We start from the raw sequence: 22,308 nt of genomic DNA, 5'->3' as shown, positions 1-22,308 counted from the left end.
AAGGCTGTGAACATCTAACCCAGAAGTAGCTTCTCTCATTTCTGTATCACAAAAACCAAGGAACAGCTTTAGCTGCTGCCATCTCCAATCACAGATGGAGGGTTTAAATTCTTCATATTTTCCAAGGTTAAGAGAATCAGAGATTTGACAAGCCTTCATCCAGAGCCTGATAGAGCATTTGTCCAGGTAGGACTAGGAGTGCCTACTGAACAGCCAGCGAGACCTCTGACCACAAGGAGGGGCCATTTGACACCAAGAGAGGCAGGGTCATTCAGTACACAAAGCACTGTCTTAAGGAAAAGGGACTCCTGGATCTTAATTCACCTCTAACACTGATCAGTAGAGCCCTGTGCAGATATAAAAATTTGAATCCGCATCTGTGATAACTTGTATCCAACCCGTGATCTGCACTCCACTTTTTATATGTATCCGCACCTGCATCAGCACCCTAACTCACTGTTAAAGCCCTGCATGGATACAAAAAATGGGATCTGCATCTAAGATGGTAAACAATACAACCACCTCTGCATCCGCAGATGCAGATATCCATGGATATAAAGCGGATATCTGCAGGGCTCTACTGACCAGTTAGGTAACATTTCTGCTTTATCTCTGTTTGATAGATGGGGAAATTAATAATACTTATCTACCTCAAAGGGGACTGTGGTGACTGAGTAGTTAATGTGTGCATATCGATGTACGTACTAAAATTCATCAGAATATACACAAAATGCTCCAGTGGTAGGGGAGACATAGTGGTCCCCAGCCTTCTTGCTTATTTGTACTATTATCTTTTGCAAACATTTCAAATACTGGGAAGTATATAGCTAGCCCCATAAACGCCAAGGACCTGCAGCTGCACTACACTTCTGCTGCAGAGCAATGGTCTGCAGATCACACAGTTTTTATGTAAAACCACTCCATTAGATTTAGAGGGTATTCCAAAAAAAAAAAAAATCCACTCACTAGCCCTCCCCCAAAACGCTGGCCCTGTGCATACTGGTGTCAACACAGTGCACAGGAGTCAGTTAATTTGGGGGTGTCAGTGACAAATTATTTAGCAGGCGCTATCAAAAAATGCTAAGACAAGCTCTAGTAATAAAGGAACTGACAGCTGGAGGCACTAAAAGCTGCTGTACCTCCTCACCAAAGGCAGGCACATGCTGCCCGAGTGGGCAATAAACAACGTTAGAATTCTATAGAGAAATTAACAACCAGTTCTAAGGTAGCGGCAGCAAGACAAGAGTGGAAGTCTATAATATACAACTTGCCTTTGGAAAACTAAGAGTTTACCCGACTGTGCTGACAGACCCATAATCATGTAATTTTAATCATAGCTGTGTAAAAATAGGGACTTTGCCCAGCAGTTTGGTCACAGAATGTTCTTTCAAAAACAGGAGGTTCGTCGCCTAGGCCTGGATCCTCTAAACTGAAGCCTGTGAGGAAGTATGCATCCGAAGAAGTGGGCTGTAGTCCACGAAAGCTTATGCTCTAATAAATCTGTTAGTCTCTAAGGTGCCACAAGTACTCCTGTTCTTTTTGCGGATACAGACTAACACGGCTGCTACTCTGAAACCTGTGAGGAAGTACTCATTAATGGCCATGGCAAGAAATAGAATTCTATCTATACTCTTTGTCATAGATTTGTACTCAAAATTAGCTACGCTATGGACTTGTCTACATTACAAAGACTTGGCCAGCATAGCTATGCCAGCAGAGCCCCCTAGTACAGATGTGGAGTAAGCCACCACAAGTTCTTCTCCCAGCATAGTTGCACCATCTACACAAACATTAACTATCCTGACAGAAGCACTCCGCTGTCAGCACAGCAGGAGGGTTTTGTCAGGACAGCTATGTCAGCTAGGGGATGTGATTTTTTTTCACACTCCTAGTGGACATAACTATGCTGGCAAAACTTTGTAGTGTAGAATAGGCCTATGTAAGCAGATGCTTTAGGTATCCTTTTAGATGGAGAAAGACTTCAATGAGGAAAAGATCAGAGATGAAGAAACAAAGGAAGGTCTATTATAAATAGGTACCTTGTGGTATTCCACTATTTTTGACTTGGGGTTCAACCACTTGAATTGTGTCATCTTCAAGATAGAAGTATATTTTACAATGTCTTATTCTATATAGCTCTTGATTTTTTTCAGGCACTTCTTCATCAAAATAGGCATCAAAAGACAATACCTACAAAAAAGCATAAATAAAGAAATATAAAGAAGCAAAGTCTTCATCCAGTGTGTTTGCAATACAAAAGATGTCAATAAAGGAAAGTTGTACAGATGCACAATTAATTATAAAAATAACAAATGTGTGGATTTCAGCAGGTAGATTTACTTTTCAGAAATATAAGAATAGGAATCCAAATGAAATTGCATATTTTTATATTCTTTTGGATGGCATTTTTTATCACCACATCTGAGTAGAGAAAGAAGACTCCAGTTAAAAAAAAAAAAAAAAATCAAATATTAAGCTATCAGCGGGCTACTGTCACAGAGAAGGCCAATATCAGCTTCCTATAACTGGGTGCTATTTAGGGCTATACAAAATAATCACTTCAAAACTTCCCTGAGATTCACACACTCACTGAAACACAACACCAGGTAAGGCTGCGCCTGGCCTCCCCAAACACAAATCTAGATCCCCCCTTACTATAACTTACAGTAGTAGTAATCCTAGAAAAAAAAATGTTTGTGGGTGCACTGCTCAGTAGTTTACTACAGCAGCTTTCACCTCTAGAGACCCTGACATCTTCCATATGGTGACATGTACTAGTGAGTTTTGCTCTTGCATACTAATACTCATTTGTGCACATAGCAAACAGGGCCGACCAGAGGATTTAGGGGGCCTGGGGCAAAGCGGAGGAGCTGCAGCACTTGTACTCACCCGGCGGTGGTCTGGGTCTTCGGCGGCATTTCAGCGGCGGGGGGCCCTTCAGTCGCTCCACGTCTTCGGCAGCACTGCAGCACTGAAGGGCCTCCCGCCGCCGAAGACCGGACCGCCGCTGGGCCAGGCTCAGGGGGCCCCTGTGGGGCCCAGGGCTTGGGGCAAATTGCCCCACTTCTCCCATCCCCCCCCCTCCCCCCCGGGCGGCCCTGATAGCAAAACTACTAAACAATTTGGCACCATTTATTGTCTTTATTCATGAGGTCAAGCTTGGGGAAAATTGTAAAAAATATTTGTATATAAACCAACAGGAAAGTAGGCATAGACAAACAGGCAAGAAAACACTAAGGAAAATTGCATACTTTTCCCTACCATGTCCGGCTCAAACCAGTGCTAATTAGTACCTCTTTCATAATCATTATATTTTCAAGATTTACATAATGAAAGAATGTATTTTTAATCTGGATTCCATAGATAAAATTGACCATGGAAGAAAGACTCTAGCTATCCATTCTTCATGCCATACAGGTACTGATGGGTGTCTGACAGAAGTAGGCTTGGAAATTTTTTAAAGATGTCAAAATTCTCTACGTAACATAACACATAGTTGCTAATACTTTGCCTTTCTTTAGCATTTCCATCAGAGACTCTCAAAGTACTTTTACAAATAGTAATTAAGTAGACTTCAGCACATCCCTGGGCAGGTATCAATATCCACCTTTACAGCTGGGGAAATTGAGGCAGAGAAGGGCCAAGTGCACTGTCTAAGATCACACAGGAAGTTCTGTGGCAGATCTCCTGGCTCCCAGTCCTGTTTCTTAATTGGGCTGTCCTTCCTGCTCTGCTGAAGAAGGATGTAACTACAAGAGTGGAGAATCTCTCTTTACAGAAAAGCAGGGCCGCCCAGAGGGGGGGCAAGTGGGGCAATTTGCCTCAGGCCCTGGGCACCGCAGAGGCCCCTACGAGAATATAGTATTCTATACTATTGCAACTTTTTTTATAGAAGGGGCCCCCGAAATTGCTTTGCCCCAGGCCCCCTGAATCCTCTGGGCAGCCCTGCAGAAAAGGGGTTAAAATTTACCCAGAAGTAACAAAGACCTGGGCAGCTTTCAGCACTTGAACAGTATATGGCAATGCCCTTCTAACTTCCACCCTTCCCTTGCCCCAAAAAAACAAAAAAACTTAAGAACTTTAGTAACTTTGATTGCAAGTTAACAAGTGAGTTAACACTTAAGCTTCAGTACAATAACATTAGGAGTTAAAATCACAACAAATCTGTAAGTTATCAGTTAAGATTGTCTATATAGTACAATATAGTCTCAAATCAACTTAGAGTTGATATAGTTAAAAAATAAGGCCAAAATTCTCACTCTTGGTGCCTAAGTTGGGCATTTACAGTTTTCTAAACATGGATTTAAGTGCCTAACCTTAGGCACCCAGATATGAAAATACTGGCTAAAATTTTTGGTGGTCAGCGAAGTCAACATAAACAATCTTAACTTTGCCCAACACCCCTCAACAATCAACCACTTCAGATGAAATTCCTTAAGTCTTAATAAAACTGGATGTATTGTGCTTCAATGGACAAGGAGACCTGTTCCATTCCTGGTTCTGCTGCTGACTGGCTGTGTGCCCATAGACAACTTTCTTCAACGCTGTGCCTCAGTTTTCCCATATGGGGACACTAATGCCCACCCATTTGTAAAGCGCTTTCATGCAAATGCTATATAAACACCATTTGATTATTACTTACCATATATACTCGTTCATTAGCCTGTTCATTTATAAGCCAACCCCCCAAGATGGAAAGGTAAAAATAACAAGAACTATATGACCCTTTCATAAGCTGACCCTATATTTCAGGGGTTGGCAAACTTTGGCTCCCGTCCCGTCAGGGTAAGCCACTAGCGGGCCTGGACATTTTGTTTACCTAGACCGTTCACAGGCACGGAGCCCCTCAGCTCCCAGTGGCCGCGGTTTGCCGTTCCCAGCCAATGGGAGCTGTGGAAAGTGGCACCACTTCCCGCAGCTCCCATTGGCTGGGAACGGCAAACCGCGGCCACTGGAAGCTGAGGGGCTCTGTGCCTGCAGACGCTCCAAGTAAACAAAACATTCCGACCCGCCAGAGGCTTACCCTGACAGGCCGGGAGCCAAAGTTTGCCAACCCCTGCTATATTTTAAAAGCTGGCATCACAGGAAACACTCAAAAGTTTTGCTAGAATTATTTTAATGTAATCTAACAAAAAAACTGTTGTTGTTATAATAACTGAACAAATATGTATTCACCTTCAAAATTACAGTCAATATTTAAAATCAGTAAATGGATATTTAAAACAAGTAACTTAGAACAATATGAGACTAAAGAGTCTTTAAATCCTTCAAAGTCCGAATCAGTCTCTCATTCACCAAACAGTTCATTAAACTCGGCTTCAGTCACAGCTGCACCTGCATTGTCATCGTAGATGTCGGCAGTGTCGTCTTCAGACTCAGATTCCTTCTCATCATCAGCCTCTGTTGTGTCATCATCAAATATGGCATCATCTTCTGACCCATCGAATGCATTGCTGATACACCTTTTCCGAAATGATTTTTCTATCATTTCCGAAGGAATAGACACCCATGCGTCCTTGATCCACTGGGCGACCAGATTGATTTCGGGCTTCATAAGATTCCTACCTTTTATCAACTTCGCCATGCCTGAGCACATCCATTCAGACCACATTTTGCGTAGCCTGTCTTTAAAGGGTTTGTTCAGGCAGACATCAAGCAGCTGTAGAACTGAAGTTAAGCCTCCAGGCATTACAGCCAAAGTAGTTTTCATATTTTTGGTCACATTTTTCACCTCATCCATTTTGTGTGCCCTGAACATGTCCCAAACAAGCATAGCAGGTTTCTTGAAAAGTGCTCCTGGTCTCTTATTCCACACTTTTTCCAGCAATTCAATAGTCCCACTTTCATCCATCCATCCCTTTTCGTGTGCACATACAATGACACCAGCAGGAAATTTCATGTTTTTAGGCAAGGTTTTTCTTTTAAAAATAACAACAGGAGGGAGCTTTGATCCATTTGCCAAACAGGATAAAACTACCATAAAATGGTTTTTTTTCCATGGCCAGTGGTTTTAATTAAAACTGTTTTTTCACCAACACTGGTTACCGTTCTGTTGCTCGAGAGATTGAATGTCATCGGTGTTTCGTCCATATTTCCTATTTGTGACAGTTCAAATGCATATTCCTTTCGATATTTTATAAAAAACCTTTGGAAAGATTCGATTGTATCTTCCAGCTCTCTCAGCAGCTTTTGCGCTATCTTTGTTCGCTGACGAAGACAGAGACCATGACGGTTCATGAAGTGAGTACACCAACCAACCCTCTGATGCGACAAACATTGACAGCTTTACTGACTTGTATTTGTCGTCTTTCGACATTTGCAGAGCACGCAGACAAATTCCAGTTCTAATGACAATGTACCCATTTTGTCGACATTCAACAACCCAATTATTGAGATCTTTCTCCAGCTCAGGAAATGAAGTGCACCTCTCGGACATTTTTTCTTGCCTCTTGGCATGTCTTTTAGTGTTGTTTTATTTTTTCGCCATTCTCTTACTTGCTTCTCATTGATACAGAATTCACGAGCAGCGGTGCAATTATTGTTTGCTTCTGCATATTGGACAACTTTAAGTTTGAACACTGCATGATAAGCAGACCTTTTTCTTTTGATTTCACCGTTGTTCATTTTAAATACTAGTATGAAAATAGATTATTATTGTAGTTCTAGATTTTGTAGGACTTCATATAGGAATGTCACCTGCTTTATCACTGTCAAATTATTATTGTTCTTTATTTCAAAGCATCCCTGTAGATTGGCATGTCTGTGGGGATAACAGACTATTTCAATTTTATTACAGATTCCATCTATTCTGCACATTATATTTTCATATTGGCTCAAGACTTATGAGGTCCATTGGTAGAAATGCATGAAGAGATCAAATTACACAGTAGCGGACTGACACCAGTGCTATAGTACTATCGTTCATTGTATTTTTCTGATTGTCTTGTAAGGCATAGCATTTTGTAAAATGCATGGGTCAAATGGGGACAAAATGCATGGGGAGGGATGGCTCAGCGGTTTGAGCTTTGGCCTGCTAAACCCAGGGTTGTGAGTTGAATCCCTAAGGGGGCCATTTAAGGAACTGGGGTAAAAATCTGTCTGGGGATTGATCCTGCTTTGAGCAGGGGGTTGGACTAGATGACCTTCTAACCCTGATATTCTATGATTCTATGAAATGTCATGCAGATCTGCAGCACTGCTCTTTCAGTATTCCTTTCAAGCCAATCTAGTCCACTAAACAAAGCCTTTGCAACTTTAAAAGGCAGTGGTATTGACATCAATAAATGGGTCGGCAAACTTTGGCTCCAGGTCTGTCAGGGTAAGCCACTGGCAGGTCAGGACGTTTTGTTTACCTGGAGTGTCTGCAGGCATGGAGCCCCTCAGCTCCCTGTGGCCGCGGTTCGCCGTTCCCAGCCAATGGGAGCTGAGGGGCTCCATGACTGCAGACGCTCCAGGTAAACAAAACGACAATGTATTAGATATTCAATTCCATAGAGTTTAAAATCATCAAATTTTGGTGTAGACCCATTTATAAGCCGACTTCAGCTCTTTGATGGGTCACTTTTTTACCAAAAATATTCAGCTTATGAACGAGTATATATGGTATTTTTAATTCTGTAGAAGCTTAAATCTTATCTCTGTAGCAAGAATAACATGGGAGGTGACTGGGCTGCTTGACATATGTATAGCTAGCATCTCAAAGAAGGCATGTTAAATGATGAATGAGAATTCCTCCAAGGATGGAAGAGGTAGAGGTAAGAACCAGACAATGGTTTGGGTAGATACTATTCCCCCATCCTCTCTTTCCGCTCCCTGGAGGAAGTGTCATCCCCAGCTTCATTCCTGACCATTCCCTACAGCCCTCCAGAACCTATCCCTTTCCAAGCCTTCAAGCCTCTCTACCTCGGTTATTCTCCACTCAAGCTTCTCTAGAAAACCAGTGCTTGTACTTCCACTTAAATAAAGCTGGAACCAAGTTGATTGTGCAGGGCGCCTGGGCCATGAGGCTGCCAGTGGCTGGTATGTCCTCCCATCCCATTCAGTTCTTTACACAGTAGAGTGTTCTGTGTGCCAGAAAAACCCTTGTCTCGTACATTTAGTAGAAAAGTACTTCTGTCATGGGACTCTTTGAAGTCATGGTTCCATCATTTTCTATTTTTTCCTGTAAGTCATACAATGTTCCATTAACTACAGCTAAAGAAGGAAAGGTTGGTAATAGCATAAGGCAAAGAAAGATTCTGCCTTTACTTGCTGAATCCTCCAGGAGTGGTACACAAAGAATTATCTGCCTTTTGGGGAGGGGTCCTGTTGAGACAAAGTTGCTTCTTAAATGAGGAGACTTTTGGAGGCATGGTGCTTCAGACATATCAGCATGGAGAACAGACGAGAGATTTTATCCCCTCCCCTCCGCCCCGTCTGGACAGCACATTTCTACAGAGCGCCCTTCTTCTCAGAGCTTGTAAGTGCCCAAAGGAGACATTCCACTACCAACCCCCAGGAGCATCATTGTTCCAGGGAGGAGCAAAACTAAGTTAATATTTCCGTTATAGGCACTCCAAAAAGTATTAGTTATTTTTGTTATATTATAAAAGTAGAGGGAATTTTTACTTGCTTCTTACTGAAAACCTGTTTTCTTTAGACCCTTCACACTTGGCAAAATAAACTCCTCTTGCCATAGAGTAAGCATGTCAGATTTTCAGCTTCTTGATTAAACAGATGTGATTAGGCTAAGTACAGGGTTTATAATGAGAAGACTATTTGCAAGCCTACCTCTGGGGCACAGTCATGGCCCCATAATAATGGGATGCATTATGTGCTGACACACCTCTACACATTAATGCCCTGATCCGCACAGGAATCCATGCAGTTAGTCCCTTATGCCCAAATGGAATCTCACGGACCCCCATGGGAATCTGTCTAGATGGAAGACCCCACATGCAAGGACCTCTATGCAAGATCAGGTCCTAAATAACGATTCATTACTGTACTCATAAGCCCAATTGCTTTTTTACTTTGTTAAAATAGTTTGATCAATTAAGCTTTTTGTTCCACAAACATTGTTTCTCTTTATACCCTTGTATATGAATATGCTTATGCTTTGTAAGACTGAAATATATGTAATTGCTAAGTCATCCATTTCAATAATGCAAAATCATTTAGAAAGGAGGGTAGAGGGGAAGAGAAAAGGAGATTGCCTTAAACTGAAAAATGACAAGTTATGTTTTAATAAAAAAAAAAAATCACAAGCGCTTTAAGAATAAACACAATTTAGGGTGACAAATCAAATAATTTTTTCTATTGGATATTAAAGGTCTTAAAATATTTTGGTAGTCAATCTATCACAGTGATACACACAATAGCTATAAAAGTGAACTACAAATCTGCAGTCGCAGCGTGAAATTCATACTCAGTGACACGTATGCTATTTTACCCATTAACTAGGATGCAGTTTCAGTTTACTTAATGTACTGTGCTTAAGCAAAGCATTCTGCCAGTAACTTAGAAATGGAAACATACAACTGATAATATCGGTCATGACCCCCGGGGCTTTGCAAGGTTTATGGGAGCAGTCATGCTCTAACCCTCCACTTGGCAGCCTGCTGGCAACAACCTACCTGGGAGCCATGAAGCCCAGCCCCACTATGAGGCTCCAACCCAGAAGGCCGATTGGCCCGCTGGCCCTAAGTCAGCAGCAGGAACAGGAAGCTGTCTGAACTGGGTTCCCCTTTCTCTGGACTGTGTGCCTTCTGCGCCTACTACCCTGGCTTGATTTCCTGGCATCCTGACCCAGCTTGACTCTTGGTATCAGACTTGTGGTTCCTGCCTCTAACTCCCTGGTATCCTGACCCGGCCTGACTTTAGTTCCTGCCTTATGGTTCTAACCTCCAGTTTGTCTCCTACCTCAGATCTTATGGTATTCTGACCCAGCTAACTCCTGTCTCACGACTGTGGACTCTGGCTCTGACTACTAGGTCTGGCTGCGCATGACCTGGCTGTGACAATACCAAAGGAAAAGGGAGGATAATACACATCTGCCTTTCCAAATCCCTCAACTTTGGGGAATTTTATATTCCTGATAGCAATATAACAGCAGACTCCTGTTTAATATATGAATTTAGTGAGTATCTGTCCTCTTTCTTTAATTAAAACTAATAAAAGTTTTATACCAAAAACAACAACAACAACCAGGAACAGAGATTCAACAAACTCTGTGGGGCACCTGGAAACATCATTTAGTTTGGCCTACCTGATAGTATAGTTAGATGGACAAATTATGAGTAATGTTTCAAGCACAAAATGTCTCATTTGTGAACTCTTACCTCATTTATGTGAACATTTAATCTCTTACTTCCTACTGAATGTTGAAAACCATAAAAACCTGTTTCTTCACTATTAAATTGGTTAAATGAAGTACTATACATTCCCTTCTTTCCATTTTAATTGCATTATTAGATCTTGAGGAAAGCTACTAAACAAGAAGAAATGGGCAAAAGCGGAATAATTTTAAACCAAAAAATTAAAAGTCAAAATTTAAATAGTTTATCTAGTTTATTTAACCATGAGTCTGAAAATGGTGCAGTGTTCACCCTGCATGTGAGCTACAGTGCAATATGTAGTTTACAGCCTTATTTCATAAACTTGGGTCTCAAGCCTGCATACATGCACACGTGTGTAGTACACCTCTATCCCGATATAACACGACCCGATATAACACGAATTCTGATATAACGCAGTAAAGCAGTGCTCCGGGAGGGGCGAGGTTGCGCACTCTGGCTGATCAAAGCAAGTTCAATATAACACGGTTTCACCTATAACGCGGTAAGATTTTTTGGCTCCCGAGGACAGCGTTATATCGGGGTAGAGGTGTACCAGTAAAATCATCTGGACAACTCACATGCACTAAGTTAAGTATGTGCATAGGTGTTTGCAGGATTGACTGAGGCCTTAGTACTTTCACAAACTAAGGGACCAATAGACACTTCTACATATTAGTACGTTTACTTGTGAGCAGTGTTATTGACTTCAAAGGAATAACTAACGTGCATAAAGTTGCTTTTGTATGCGTTTGCAGATGAGGCCCTGCATAAATTTATAATTGATGCAGGCTAACCAAAAAGATGAATATGTGTTTTAACTGTAGTTACTTGTATGACTTATTTTAAAGCAGAAATTGAAAGATTAGAAATTCCTCCAAATACTTAACCACCACAATAGTTTTGTCACACAATATTTCTGTGCCATTTGTTTTAAAAAGAGGCAAAATGCTGCAAAATGACCTTTGTCACTAGAACCTAACTTTAACATAACAACTTTAAACATCAAACATAATGACAGTTTGATTTTGTAACACTGTCAAATATTATGGTTTTTCAATAACTTGCTAATTTGAAGGATGTCACTACTCCGTTACAAAACAAAAACAAAAATAATAGTTTAAATCCCAAAACCTACAAAGCGAATCAATCCAACCAGACCCTTACACCCATCTGGAGTCCCAATGGGGCTTCGCACAGGCATAAAGGTCTAGATAGGCAGATTATTTTGTAGAATCAGAGCCTCAACTCTGTTTCAGTGGGTCTCTGAGCCACACACAGCTCACCGCTGGACAGGGATAGAAGTTATCAATTACATCTTGTAACTCTTCATATATGAGCTCCACTGATGTTTTTTAAAATAACCAGATAATTTCTTGGTCCCCATATATTTCACTAAAAATAAATATATCATTGTCCATCCTTATACTTTATGTCCTACAGAAGTCACACTATACCCTCCAATCCCCAGTTAGGAGCTTTGTGGTGGACTATTTAGACAGTTGCAGTTAGTATATTGATCAATGTAACTATACTTAATACTATGGAAAAATAAATGTTAACCATTGCTTCACAGAAAATATTTTCTTTTTCTTTAACTGGGTTCTACCTATCTTATACTTTTTTAGCATAAATTAACCATTTGTAAAAACACTTTTATAACAGAGATCAACTTCTACATACCCGTTTATCAAATGCTACCCATGAAGGAGCATCAATTCCCACACCTCTAGGAAACACACTATATTTAGGTTTCAGCTTTTGTCCATGCAAAGGTTCACCTCCTATTCCAGGTTTATCTTCTGCCACCAACATAGCAATTTTATTGCAGTAACCCCAATGCTGAGACTTATGGAACTTTTCTTTCCCTAGCTGTAAACAGATTGGAAAAAAGAGAATAAGGCATTGCTAAATAATCATAAAAAGATGTATTTAAATCAACAGCTTAAAAACTTCCCTCAAATTAATTTTAACATAAATGGAAATTCTAAAAATATATCATAACCAGAATGCTGCCAGTCGAGTGAACCAATCCATCTGGTCAATTCTCAATGCCCATCTTACAAATAGGGATATTTGTGTTGTTTGTATCCTTGACATACTTGAGCGCACACACACAAACTTTTATGGTATAAATGTAGGACATAGTTTAGTGAGGGGATTTGGGGAGAGGGGGAATTGTGCTCATCTGTGGAACCAACTCCTTGTTCCGTCCAACTGTTGGACAAAAATTACTCCACTGGTCCTCCCTCATCTTCTTGTGTGCAGTTGCCCCTATGCCTGTAGAAGGGTGAATAGATGTCTCCTTTCCATTCTGTCCCTGCCTCTGGCAATAGGAATGTACGCCCATATGTTCAGTGAGAAGTGAAGTGTTGTTTAAGAGTATAAGGAGCATGTTTATGGTCAAGGAATGAAAGCAACTAAAGAAGTACTACTTTATAACACAGTGCATCTTCCTCTGATGCATCTGATGCTGGTTACCTTCACAGATGGGACACTAGATCGGGTAAACCACAGGTCTGATCCAGTGTGACAATTTATTTGTAAAAGGTTTGGGGTTGGGGGGTTCCTACTTTTGTTCTCCGTCTTTTTTTTCTGATGCTGGTTAACTGCTCTCTTGTTCCGTTTCCTTATTTTATTACCTTAGCAGCTCCTCACCAACCTGGGAAAGGTGGTGTGGAGGATACAGAGCAGGAGAAAACTTCCTATATTTGAGTTCAAATGGGAAATAAATATAATAAAGCTGAATTTAAAGAGAGAAATTTGCAGGCAGAAATGGCTGATTTATACCAAAGGGTTCTACAGAATAGCACCAGTTTTGACACATCTAATATTTCTTATTTTTTCCCCATCTATTACTGAAGCAATAGCTAGGGAGAAAAAGGCAGTTGACAAAAGCGTGGCCAATAAGTGAAGGAAGTATTTTATCTAGGTAAAGGAAAACAGCTCTCAGAACCAGGTGTTGTGTATCTCAAGCCTGTCCTGAGACAGCTTTCCTGTTGTTCTGTCTGGTTTTTATTTTGGTTAGTTGTGTCTTAAATTGTTAAGTTAAGTGATCAAGATTTGCTCCCATAGGAATTCTTCCGGAAATGTAACTTTTTATATGAAAACCAAATGGCCCAATAATTAAATTCCATCAAGAATCTTCCACTATCTGCTGCAAAATCGTAGAGGGTTCTACATAAAGAACACTTAAAAATGGTTATATGCAGAATCATTATTAGAAGCAAACTAACCTTAAAAGGTTCTGCGAACAATAAACTTTTCAAACAGTGTGTATGTGCCAGCAAGTTCCTTTAAGTAAGAAAGGAAGAAAAGAACAAAGATCTCTTTACACATATAGTTTGTTGGTTGCTTTGACCAAACACTGGAAGTGAATACCTATGGTGTACACTGTGGCAATGACGTCACTCTGACATTCAGGTTCTCTCTGGAAATAATGGATGACCAAGAAACTGAGGGATGAGCAAAGCAACAGAAGTTGCCACAATATCTATTGGCAATTTCTCTCACCATGTTAGACCTTACAGCTATAACAAAGAAGCCAAATTTAAGTTGACCATTTTCTAGCCATGTACCATCCAAAACTTCCTGCAGACTATCCACTATGTTTAGGGATGTGTGGTATTTGTTGGGGAGAATCACATGAAGAAACAGTGATGCACTAGTTCTGGTGGCACTGACTGGAGATTACAGTGTTGCCAACGCTTGTCTCACGATGACGTGAGAAGCTGCAGCCCCCTTGTGAAGTTCAGCCCTACAGGAAGCCAGCAGGGTCTCACCCCTCCACTCGCTGGACTCTCAGGAGGGGTGAAGGAAGGAGGGAACAAAGAGCCTAGCAGCTCAATGCTGCTCCTCTCCCTCCTCCCACTGTGAGAAACACAGACAGGACAGCGCCTCTGATCCTCCCCCTCCCCCTGCAGCACCCAGCTTGGGAAGGGGAAGAGGGGTGGGAAGAGTCCCTGGACCTGCCCCAACAGCCTGGAAGGGAGAGAGGGTCCCCACCCCGCAGGCCTGGAAAAGAGGGATGAAGAGAAGGACCAGAGGTGAGGCTGGGGGGGACAGGATTAATCGCTGGGTACGGGATATGCAGATGTGGAGGTGAGAGCTCCTGCAGCAGGGGCCAAAATCCCCTTACCCAGTACATGTGGGAGAGTGGGCAGCACTAATTGTCACACAGACACGCTGGAGATGGGCAGGGGGTGCTCAAAAATCAAGACAGTCCAAAATGCCCCTTACACAATGTAATCTTTTTTTTTTTTTAATTTCATGATGGTGGGGGGAACTTTTGATCTCTTGAGGTTGGCAACATTCGGCATCGTTGAGGGTAATTCCAGTAAGCTGTTGAAGTCAGAGGTGCATGCATGGAATTTCAGCTGCTCCAAACATTAGTGGCACAGAAGATGAGACCTTCCTCCACAGTCACCTTCTTCTGAGGTCTGTAAACTCACTTTCAGATCTTCTGAGAAGTACCAGGCAGAACTGTTTGAGAAAAGGTGCATCTCAACAGGATCTCAAACTTTTGGAACAAAAATTCATTGGTCAGCTAAAAGCCAGCATTCTCTCCCTCACCCCACTAATTTAAAAGGGCTGCATGTCCACTGTCATCATCTCAGCTGTGTGATCTGCTGCATGGTGGGGTGAGAGGAACTGTGCTTGATCTTGGTATTAAAGAACTGCATGATTGGAACAATAATAGGCATTCATGTTGCTACTACCGATTTAGGTTGCGGATGGGTTTTTTTTGCCCTTAGCCCCAGTGGAGAAGAGAACAGAGAATACAAGTGATGGTACTGCTACCTTGAGCGGAGGCAGATGGGACAGTACCAATAGCAGGAGAGTAGGATGACAGAGAAGGAAGAGGGAGATAGTGCCAGGCATGCCACCGCACCTCTTTCCTTACCCATTCTGGACTCGAAACAGCTTGTGCATTCTTTTTGCTGTACTTGGGCATACCTCTCATGCTCTGAATTGGGACATCCATTACAGAGATGATTCAACAGATGGATCATAGTTGTCAGGCTTCACAAGTTTCTGTCCCAGCAAACAACATTCCTAAAGCGTGTGCCTACAGCTTGTGTGGCACTGACTATATGAAGCTCAAAATGCTGCCATTCTACATGGATTAAAAATCAACCACCACATTAACAATAGCAATGCTAGTTGGCCTTTGAGACTTCCTGCTCCTGAAGCTGTGCTTGCTTGTCCTGTTGCTATAACTACTACTAAGACACCATTGGTTCTTAATTAATCCTGGCCTCCTTAGTAGGATCAGGAAAATGGAATTGCACAATATATTTTCCCCTGTTTTTCAATGGGGTATGATAAGTGCCTTAAAAGAAAAAGGAGAAGAAGGAGGGGGCAGGGAGAAAAGTTCCTCCCTTTTCCCTTTGCAAGCAGTAAATTTTTCAAGCTTCCGATGCCTCCTGATCCATTTCTACCAGAAATCATCCTACTCTCTGCAGCAACTGGAACATCAAAACTTGCACTGTTTCTATTAGTTCTGCTGTTTCATCCGGTGAAAAGGGGGCATTAGGATACAGTAAAATCTATCTTTAGGTATTTATAAAGTGTATAGATATATAATCCTTGAGTCTAATTAACTGGGATGCCCAAATAGTTAGACATTGGTCCCAATTAAGTAGAATGGCCACTAACAGAATAAGCCATTTCAGTAGTAATACTGTTTTCCAGGAAGTTGCCAAGTTGGGAGGAGGCACTATGTACAGTAGGACAGACAGAGACAGACTGCTACCTACCAAGTGCCAGCAACGGGGGCAGCTGCGAGATGTCCATTTTAGCAGTCTATTGTGTACAGTTGATATGGAAAGAGGAAACAAGCAGAGATTAAACCTTTCTGGATGTAGCATAGCTAAGGAGGGACTGAATGCTGCTGGTAGATAAATGTTGACAAATACAGAACCAGAATGAGACTGAGACATACACAAAGACCTAAGCATCATGAAATCATTTTACAAGCCCCAATTTTAACAAAATCATTATCTCCACTAAGCTAGAATAATTGCCATAAATTATCACAAAGTTCAACCAGTACCCCTGAGAGACATCCCAGTTAGGCAAATTTCCTGATTAGGCATGTACAAATGAAATAAAATGGGTACTTTCACCTCTCCATCCACACTTCTTCTTGGCCTTCACATAGGCATAGTAACTGACAGATCGGTAGCAGTGGGAACAGAAAAGAATGGTGGTTGTAGTAGTGTTTACAACAGCAACAAGAAGCACAATGATGGAATTAACAGCAGGGGGGAAAATAAGCCAAGTGCTAACAGGAGTAGCAACGACAAGGCCACTAATCCTTCTTGCTTTGTAGGTGCTATTGCTGGAACTAGATTTCTCCACAAAAGATGAGACACTGGTGGCAGTGCTCCTAGTGGTAACCAATGTGGCTTTTGTTTTTTCCAGTATATAAAAGCAGTGACCTCCACAAACATCCAGAACACTGCTGCTGCTGCTCTGCACCTGTTGTTCTCATGGTGAAGATAAGAGAATGGAAGGCAGCTGTGGCAGGAATGGTCCAAACCTTTTTGTTAGTCTGCATAAAGTATATAAAAGCAGCAACCTCCACAAACATGCCTCCCAGCAAAACTGGACATCACTGCTACACTACAGCAAGCATAGCAATGGAAGACCACCTTGGTGCTATGAGCATGGTACAGTCCGGCTCTGTTGTGTTCTGTACTGTCTTGTACTAACTGTGACTTAATTTTTGAAAATGGTGCCTATAATTAGCTCTCTCTGGACTATATATATGTGTGCATGTATACATGCATATATAATTCAGTAACTTCTAACCATATGTATATATTATATTCACACAAACACGATATATATATATTTTTTCTACTATAAGCAAGTCATATTTATTTATTTATTTATTTTCCTTATCTGGACCTCTAGTATATAAAGCCAAGTATTGTATCTAATCTGTGATAAAGTAGAACCTTCATGGTTCTCAAAGTCTGTTCAAAACTTCACAGAAGCAATAGAGACAACTCCTAACATTTCTCCCCCCAAAACAGAGATCTCTACCGATTAAGCTAAAAGGAGCTCCTCTGTTAGAAAGAAGGTATAGCACACAATTGAGCAGTTCTGCTTCCGTCCAGTGGATCGTGATGGTACACATCTATGTAGGTATTTCTAATGCATCCAGGGTTGCTGGAACTATTTGCATCATAGGGGTGCTGAGAGCCATTGAAACAAACTGTAAAGCCTGTATTTGATGGAAATCACTTCAAGCCACGGGGTGCACCAGCACCTCTGAATGCACTCATCACCAGACTATCTGAGGAATCATATACACATCAGCCAGTTCATTACAAAATTAAACACAATAGGCCAACAACTGTAGCAGCTGAGATAAAGTGGCTCATGACAAAAATTTTAGAGTGAGATTTCCACCCCCGTCCCACCTCCTAGTCTTCTCCGAGAAAAGGGCACTGCGAACAGCACAAGCTAGAAATAACAACCAGCACCCAAAATATCTGAAGAATGATTACAAAATAGATGAATGAGGCCACATGACTGAGTAGAATATTCTCATAAAGATTTAACTCTTTCTCTAGCCTTTGAACCTGAACTTCATTTTGTTACACTCACTTCTAAGTATTCACCTACTGATATTCAAAAATATTTGATAATAAATTAGCTGAATAGCACAAATATTATTTAAATTTTCCCATCCTTAATGGGCAGATTTGAAAAAGTGGTGGCTGCCTAAACTCTATTTTCTTTTATTTTAGAGTTCATGGTAAGAACCTTGTCCTTCTACATATTTACAAACAGCCATGAATACTTATGGAACTATATAAAGAATGCTGTTGTCAGCTATGACTGATGAATTATCGTTCTTAACTTTGTTTATCCCTGAAGTGTCCTTGTTTTGATTTTTTTTTAACTGTATTTGTCTCTCCATTTTCCTTTGTTACATAAATAAACAAAGTTCAAACTGTCCTAAAAACTACTGGTTGGTTACTCAGTTCTTCCTTGCTTGCTAAATATATTCATTTTTGACTTAAGCTCTCAAAAAGAAGAAATGTTATAAATGTAACACCATTTCACTTTTGCTCAATAAATGTGTAATGGGGAGGTGGCAAACTCCAGAATTTAAGTTAACTCTGCTTGTCACAACTACTGTGGAGCCCAATCCTGCTGCCAAATAATTCAATAGGAGTCTTGCCATTGACTTCAATGGAAGCAGAAAAAAGCACCCATGATGTACCTACATTGGAGATTTTTTTGATGCACTAGAGGTCAGTTCCCCCCTCCAGAAAGTCCCAGATTTGCTACAAATGTTTTAAAGGCATGCTTTATATCTTTTTTGTTTGCTCTACTATAAGCAAGTCTGAATAGAGTTATTCTTAGTCAATGCTAGCTTTCAATATTACAGTGTTCATGAACATGAGAAGCACTCAAACTAGTTTGTATATGACAATTAGTCCTCCCATCACTGACCCCTGAGGGCAATGTGCTTATTTTACAGCTGTGTGTGGATGCAGAGATAAGTGCAAGTGAAATATTATTGATAGTGTGGATACTAGTATACCACTTACATGTGGGCCAAGACTAATATTTTAATCACGCACTATATAATTCTCCAGTGCAGACAATGCCAGTGAAGATAAGTGTATTGGAAGCAAAGCCTCATATACACAAGAGAAAAATAACTATTGCTGACAACAGGTACAGCTGAAACATGATTTACCTGCAAGTATAGACAAGGACACATGTTGTGTTTGTCCTCATCTACACTTGCTGCTAGACCATGTTCATAGCAGCAGTTCATCAGGTGCAAACACTGCCAACGCCTGATGTCGGCAATAAACATTTATTTTTGAACAATCTTCTGAAAATTAGACCTACCCTCCCTTCTCCCCTGGAATAAGCACAGTCATTTCAAATGTATGGGTTTCTAGGAACATGATAAGTATAAGAGAGATAGGGTGAAGCAATCACATCTTGAGTTCAATCAAGAGCTATACTTGTGTATATTGAGAGAGCATACTGGAAGTGATAATGCTGAAGGGTATGTTGTGGAGGATATTGGGGAAGCCTGGGGTTCATTAGGGTGCACTTGGGAGATACGTTGAAGGGGAGCAACAACAACACTTGGCTCTTTCATAGCATTTTTCGTCAGTAGATCTCAAAAGCTTTTTACCAAGGGAGCCAAGTATCATTATCCTTATTTCCCCGCACATGAGAAAACAAAGGCATCAGACACCTGCATGGTAGATTGGGCAGTATGCTGGGGAGATACCTAAGGAGCATATAGAGGGGAACAACGGGGGGGGGGGAGCTGGGAGTGTGTGGGTAGGTGGGGGGTGATTAGAAAGAATATCTGGGGGTTGTTGGATTCATGGGGCAAGTGCCAGGAGAGGGCTGCAGGGTGGGTCACTAGGTGCAGGAGCTACAAGGAGGTGTGTGAGGGTACCAGAAGGTAGAAGCAGTGCAGACGGGGCTCTGGTGCAGACCAAGGAGCTTATGCGGTTGCTAGGTGTGCTGGGACAGGGGTAGGGACTCTGTGAAGGGTAGGTGTGACAGGTAAAGGGGCTGAGTGGGACTGCTGATACAAGGAACTCTGGGGCAGGCATTGCTAAGTGCAAGGGGGTACAGGGGGTAGGTGGTGCAGGAGAGGGCCTCTGCAGAGTGGTAGGTGCAGGGGAGGGGCTATGTGAGGTTGCCAGGGGGCTATGCAGGGTTGCTGGTGAAAGACCTATGCAAGGGGTGCAGGGTGGGAGGTACTAGGGGCACTGGGGAGACACAGGGGGTGGCTGGGGAGATGCACAGGGTTGCTATGGGGAGGGGGAGGGGTGCAAGGGGGCTAGCTGTAGGGGAGGTGAGTGCAGAGGGGGGCTATGCAGGGTTGCTAGGAGCAGGGGCCGGTGGGGATGGCAAAGGACGGGGGGGCTAGGAGCGGGGGCGCAGGCGGCTGTGCGGATGGCGGGGGGCACAGGATGCGGCGGGGGGCGGGGTCTCTGGCGCGGAGCTGCCGCTGTCACTCACGCTGCGGTTGAAGGAGTTCCCGGGCAGGAGCGGTAGCGCCATGCTCGTGCCGGTCTCGAGCCCGGCGCCGCTCCGGGGCTGGTGTTGCTGCCCGGACACGGGCCACTCGCGCCCCGCGCGCTGCCAGGCGGAGAGGGAACGTGAACGCGCTGTTTGGGATTCTGTTGCCTAGAGACGTGCGTTTGACATCACAGGGGGAGGTGTCATGGCATCGGGGCGGGGCCCGGCCGATGAGTGCCTGCTCTCGGCTGCCCCCTGCAGGTTCGGGGCAGTCACTGCACGTGCGCCTGCGGGCTGCCCCGCCCATGTGGACCCGGTGCTCAGCCGCTTGGGCTCCCGCTGTTCGTTTCCCCGGGCCGGGGACTCCCCGGGGTTTGTAGCGGGTGGCAGGGTGCTTCCCTTAAAGCGCCAGCTCCTGGAGTGAGGGGGTCAGGGCGGCATTTCCGCCTGTCTTTCCCCGGTGACTGTGGAGAAAAGCTTGGAAACGTGGTCCCTAGGAAGGTGCAAAACCCACCCTCTGGCCTAAAGAGAGAATCTCCTACTTTTTTGTTTGATCTTGCATGTTACACAGTTCTGACTATTTTTCAGAGTAGCAGCCGTGTTAGTCTGTATCCGCAAAAAGAACAGGAGTACTTGTGCATGAAATTTAGCTCAGTGGTTTTCACTTTCTGCTTCCCATGCACTTGTCCCATGCCCCGATATTTGCATTTCCAGGATTACATGGTAATATGTAAACATTTTAAAACTTTTTTTAGAGTGGTAGCCCTGTTAGTCTGTATCAGCAAAAAGAAGGCGTCCTTGTGGCACCTTAGAGACTAACAAATTTATTTGGGCATAAGCTTTCATGAGCTAAAACCCACTTCATCAGATGCATGCAGTGGAAAATACAGTCGAAAGATATATATACACAGAGAACATGAAAAAATGGGTATTGCCATACCAGCTATAATGAGCCTAATCAATTAAGGTGGGCTATTATCAGCAGGAGAAAAAAAACTTTTGTAGTGATTATCAGGATGGCCCATTTCCAACAGTTGACAAGAAGGTGTGAGTAACACTAGGGGGAGAAATTAGCATGGGGAAATAGTTTTACTTTGTGTAATGATCAATCCACTTTATTCAAGCCTAATTCAATGGTGTCCAGTTTGCAAATTAATTTCAATTCAGCAGTTTCTTGTTGGAGTCGGTTTTTGAAGTTTTTTTGTTGGAGTATTGCGACTTTTAGGTCTGTAATTGAGTGACCAGGGAGCTCCCACAAAAGCTTATGCCCAAATAAATTTGTTAGTCTCTAAGGTGCCACAAGGACTCCTCATTTTTAAACTGTTTTCATTGAAATTAAAAAGAAAAACATCATAATAATGTTTTACTCAGGAACTTCACTATAAGTAGTGGCGAGCAGGGTTCTGAGCACAAACTAAGCTGATAGTGTCCAAGGAAGGTTTAATTTCCCCCTGTAAATAGGACACCCTCTTCAGGGCATTCTGGATGCCCAGTGCACCTCCAAAACATAGTCCAGAAAAGCAGCAGCTGAACGGCCTGTCTGTCCTTGTGTTTCACATATGGATGGTCTAGAACTTTTTCGTCAAAGCTGTTTTTCCACAGAAATTTGGATTTTTGACTAATTTTTTTTTTGGCAGAAAGTTCTGCTTTCCACAGCAGATTTCAATTTTTAATAAAAAAAAACTGGACAGCCTAAATCCAAAAAGATTTTGATTTTTGGCCAATACCTGAAATATTTTAGCCAAAAAAAAATATTTTTTATTCTGATATGCTGCCACCACAGTGCTTCATGGGCACTGTAGTTCAGTTGCTTCATATCTGTATTCTCCATGGGTGAGACTGCAGTTCCCATGGTGCACCACAATCATGAGATTCCCATAATGCACTGCCTTCCTTCAGCAGGAGGGAAGAAGACCATGGGGTATTACAGGAGACATTGTCTGATCATGGAGCCCAGCCTATAGAGAAAAAT

At 42.3% G+C, this 22,308-nt stretch overlaps 1 protein-coding gene across 3 annotated transcripts in view; it reads right to left on the bottom strand.

The window, feature by feature from the left end:
- Positions 1-20,518, bottom strand: part of EFHC2 (EF-hand domain containing 2) — a 90,556-nt gene extending 70,038 nt beyond the window's left edge. The window contains exons 1-3 of one of the 3 annotated variants that reach the window (XM_005301778.4): positions 20,337-20,518; positions 11,997-12,185; positions 2,040-2,190 (exon numbers count right to left, since the gene is read on the bottom strand). In XM_005301778.4, the coding sequence (XP_005301835.2) occupies positions 2,040-2,190; positions 11,997-12,185; positions 20,337-20,378 (382 nt within the window). In that variant the 5' untranslated portion in view covers positions 20,379-20,518. The remainder of the gene's footprint in view (positions 1-2,039; positions 2,191-11,996; positions 12,186-20,336) is intronic. The other 2 variants (XM_065578539.1, XM_042859190.2) reach the window with 2 other exon arrangements.
- Positions 20,519-22,308: the final 1,790 nt, after the last annotated feature.

This window comes from Chrysemys picta, chromosome 1 (assembly GCF_011386835.1).
Source record: "Chrysemys picta bellii isolate R12L10 chromosome 1, ASM1138683v2, whole genome shotgun sequence".
NCBI lineage: Eukaryota > Metazoa > Chordata > Testudines > Emydidae > Chrysemys > Chrysemys picta.
Note: the sequence above shows the minus strand (reverse complement) of the source record. Positions and strands in the feature narration are given on the sequence as shown.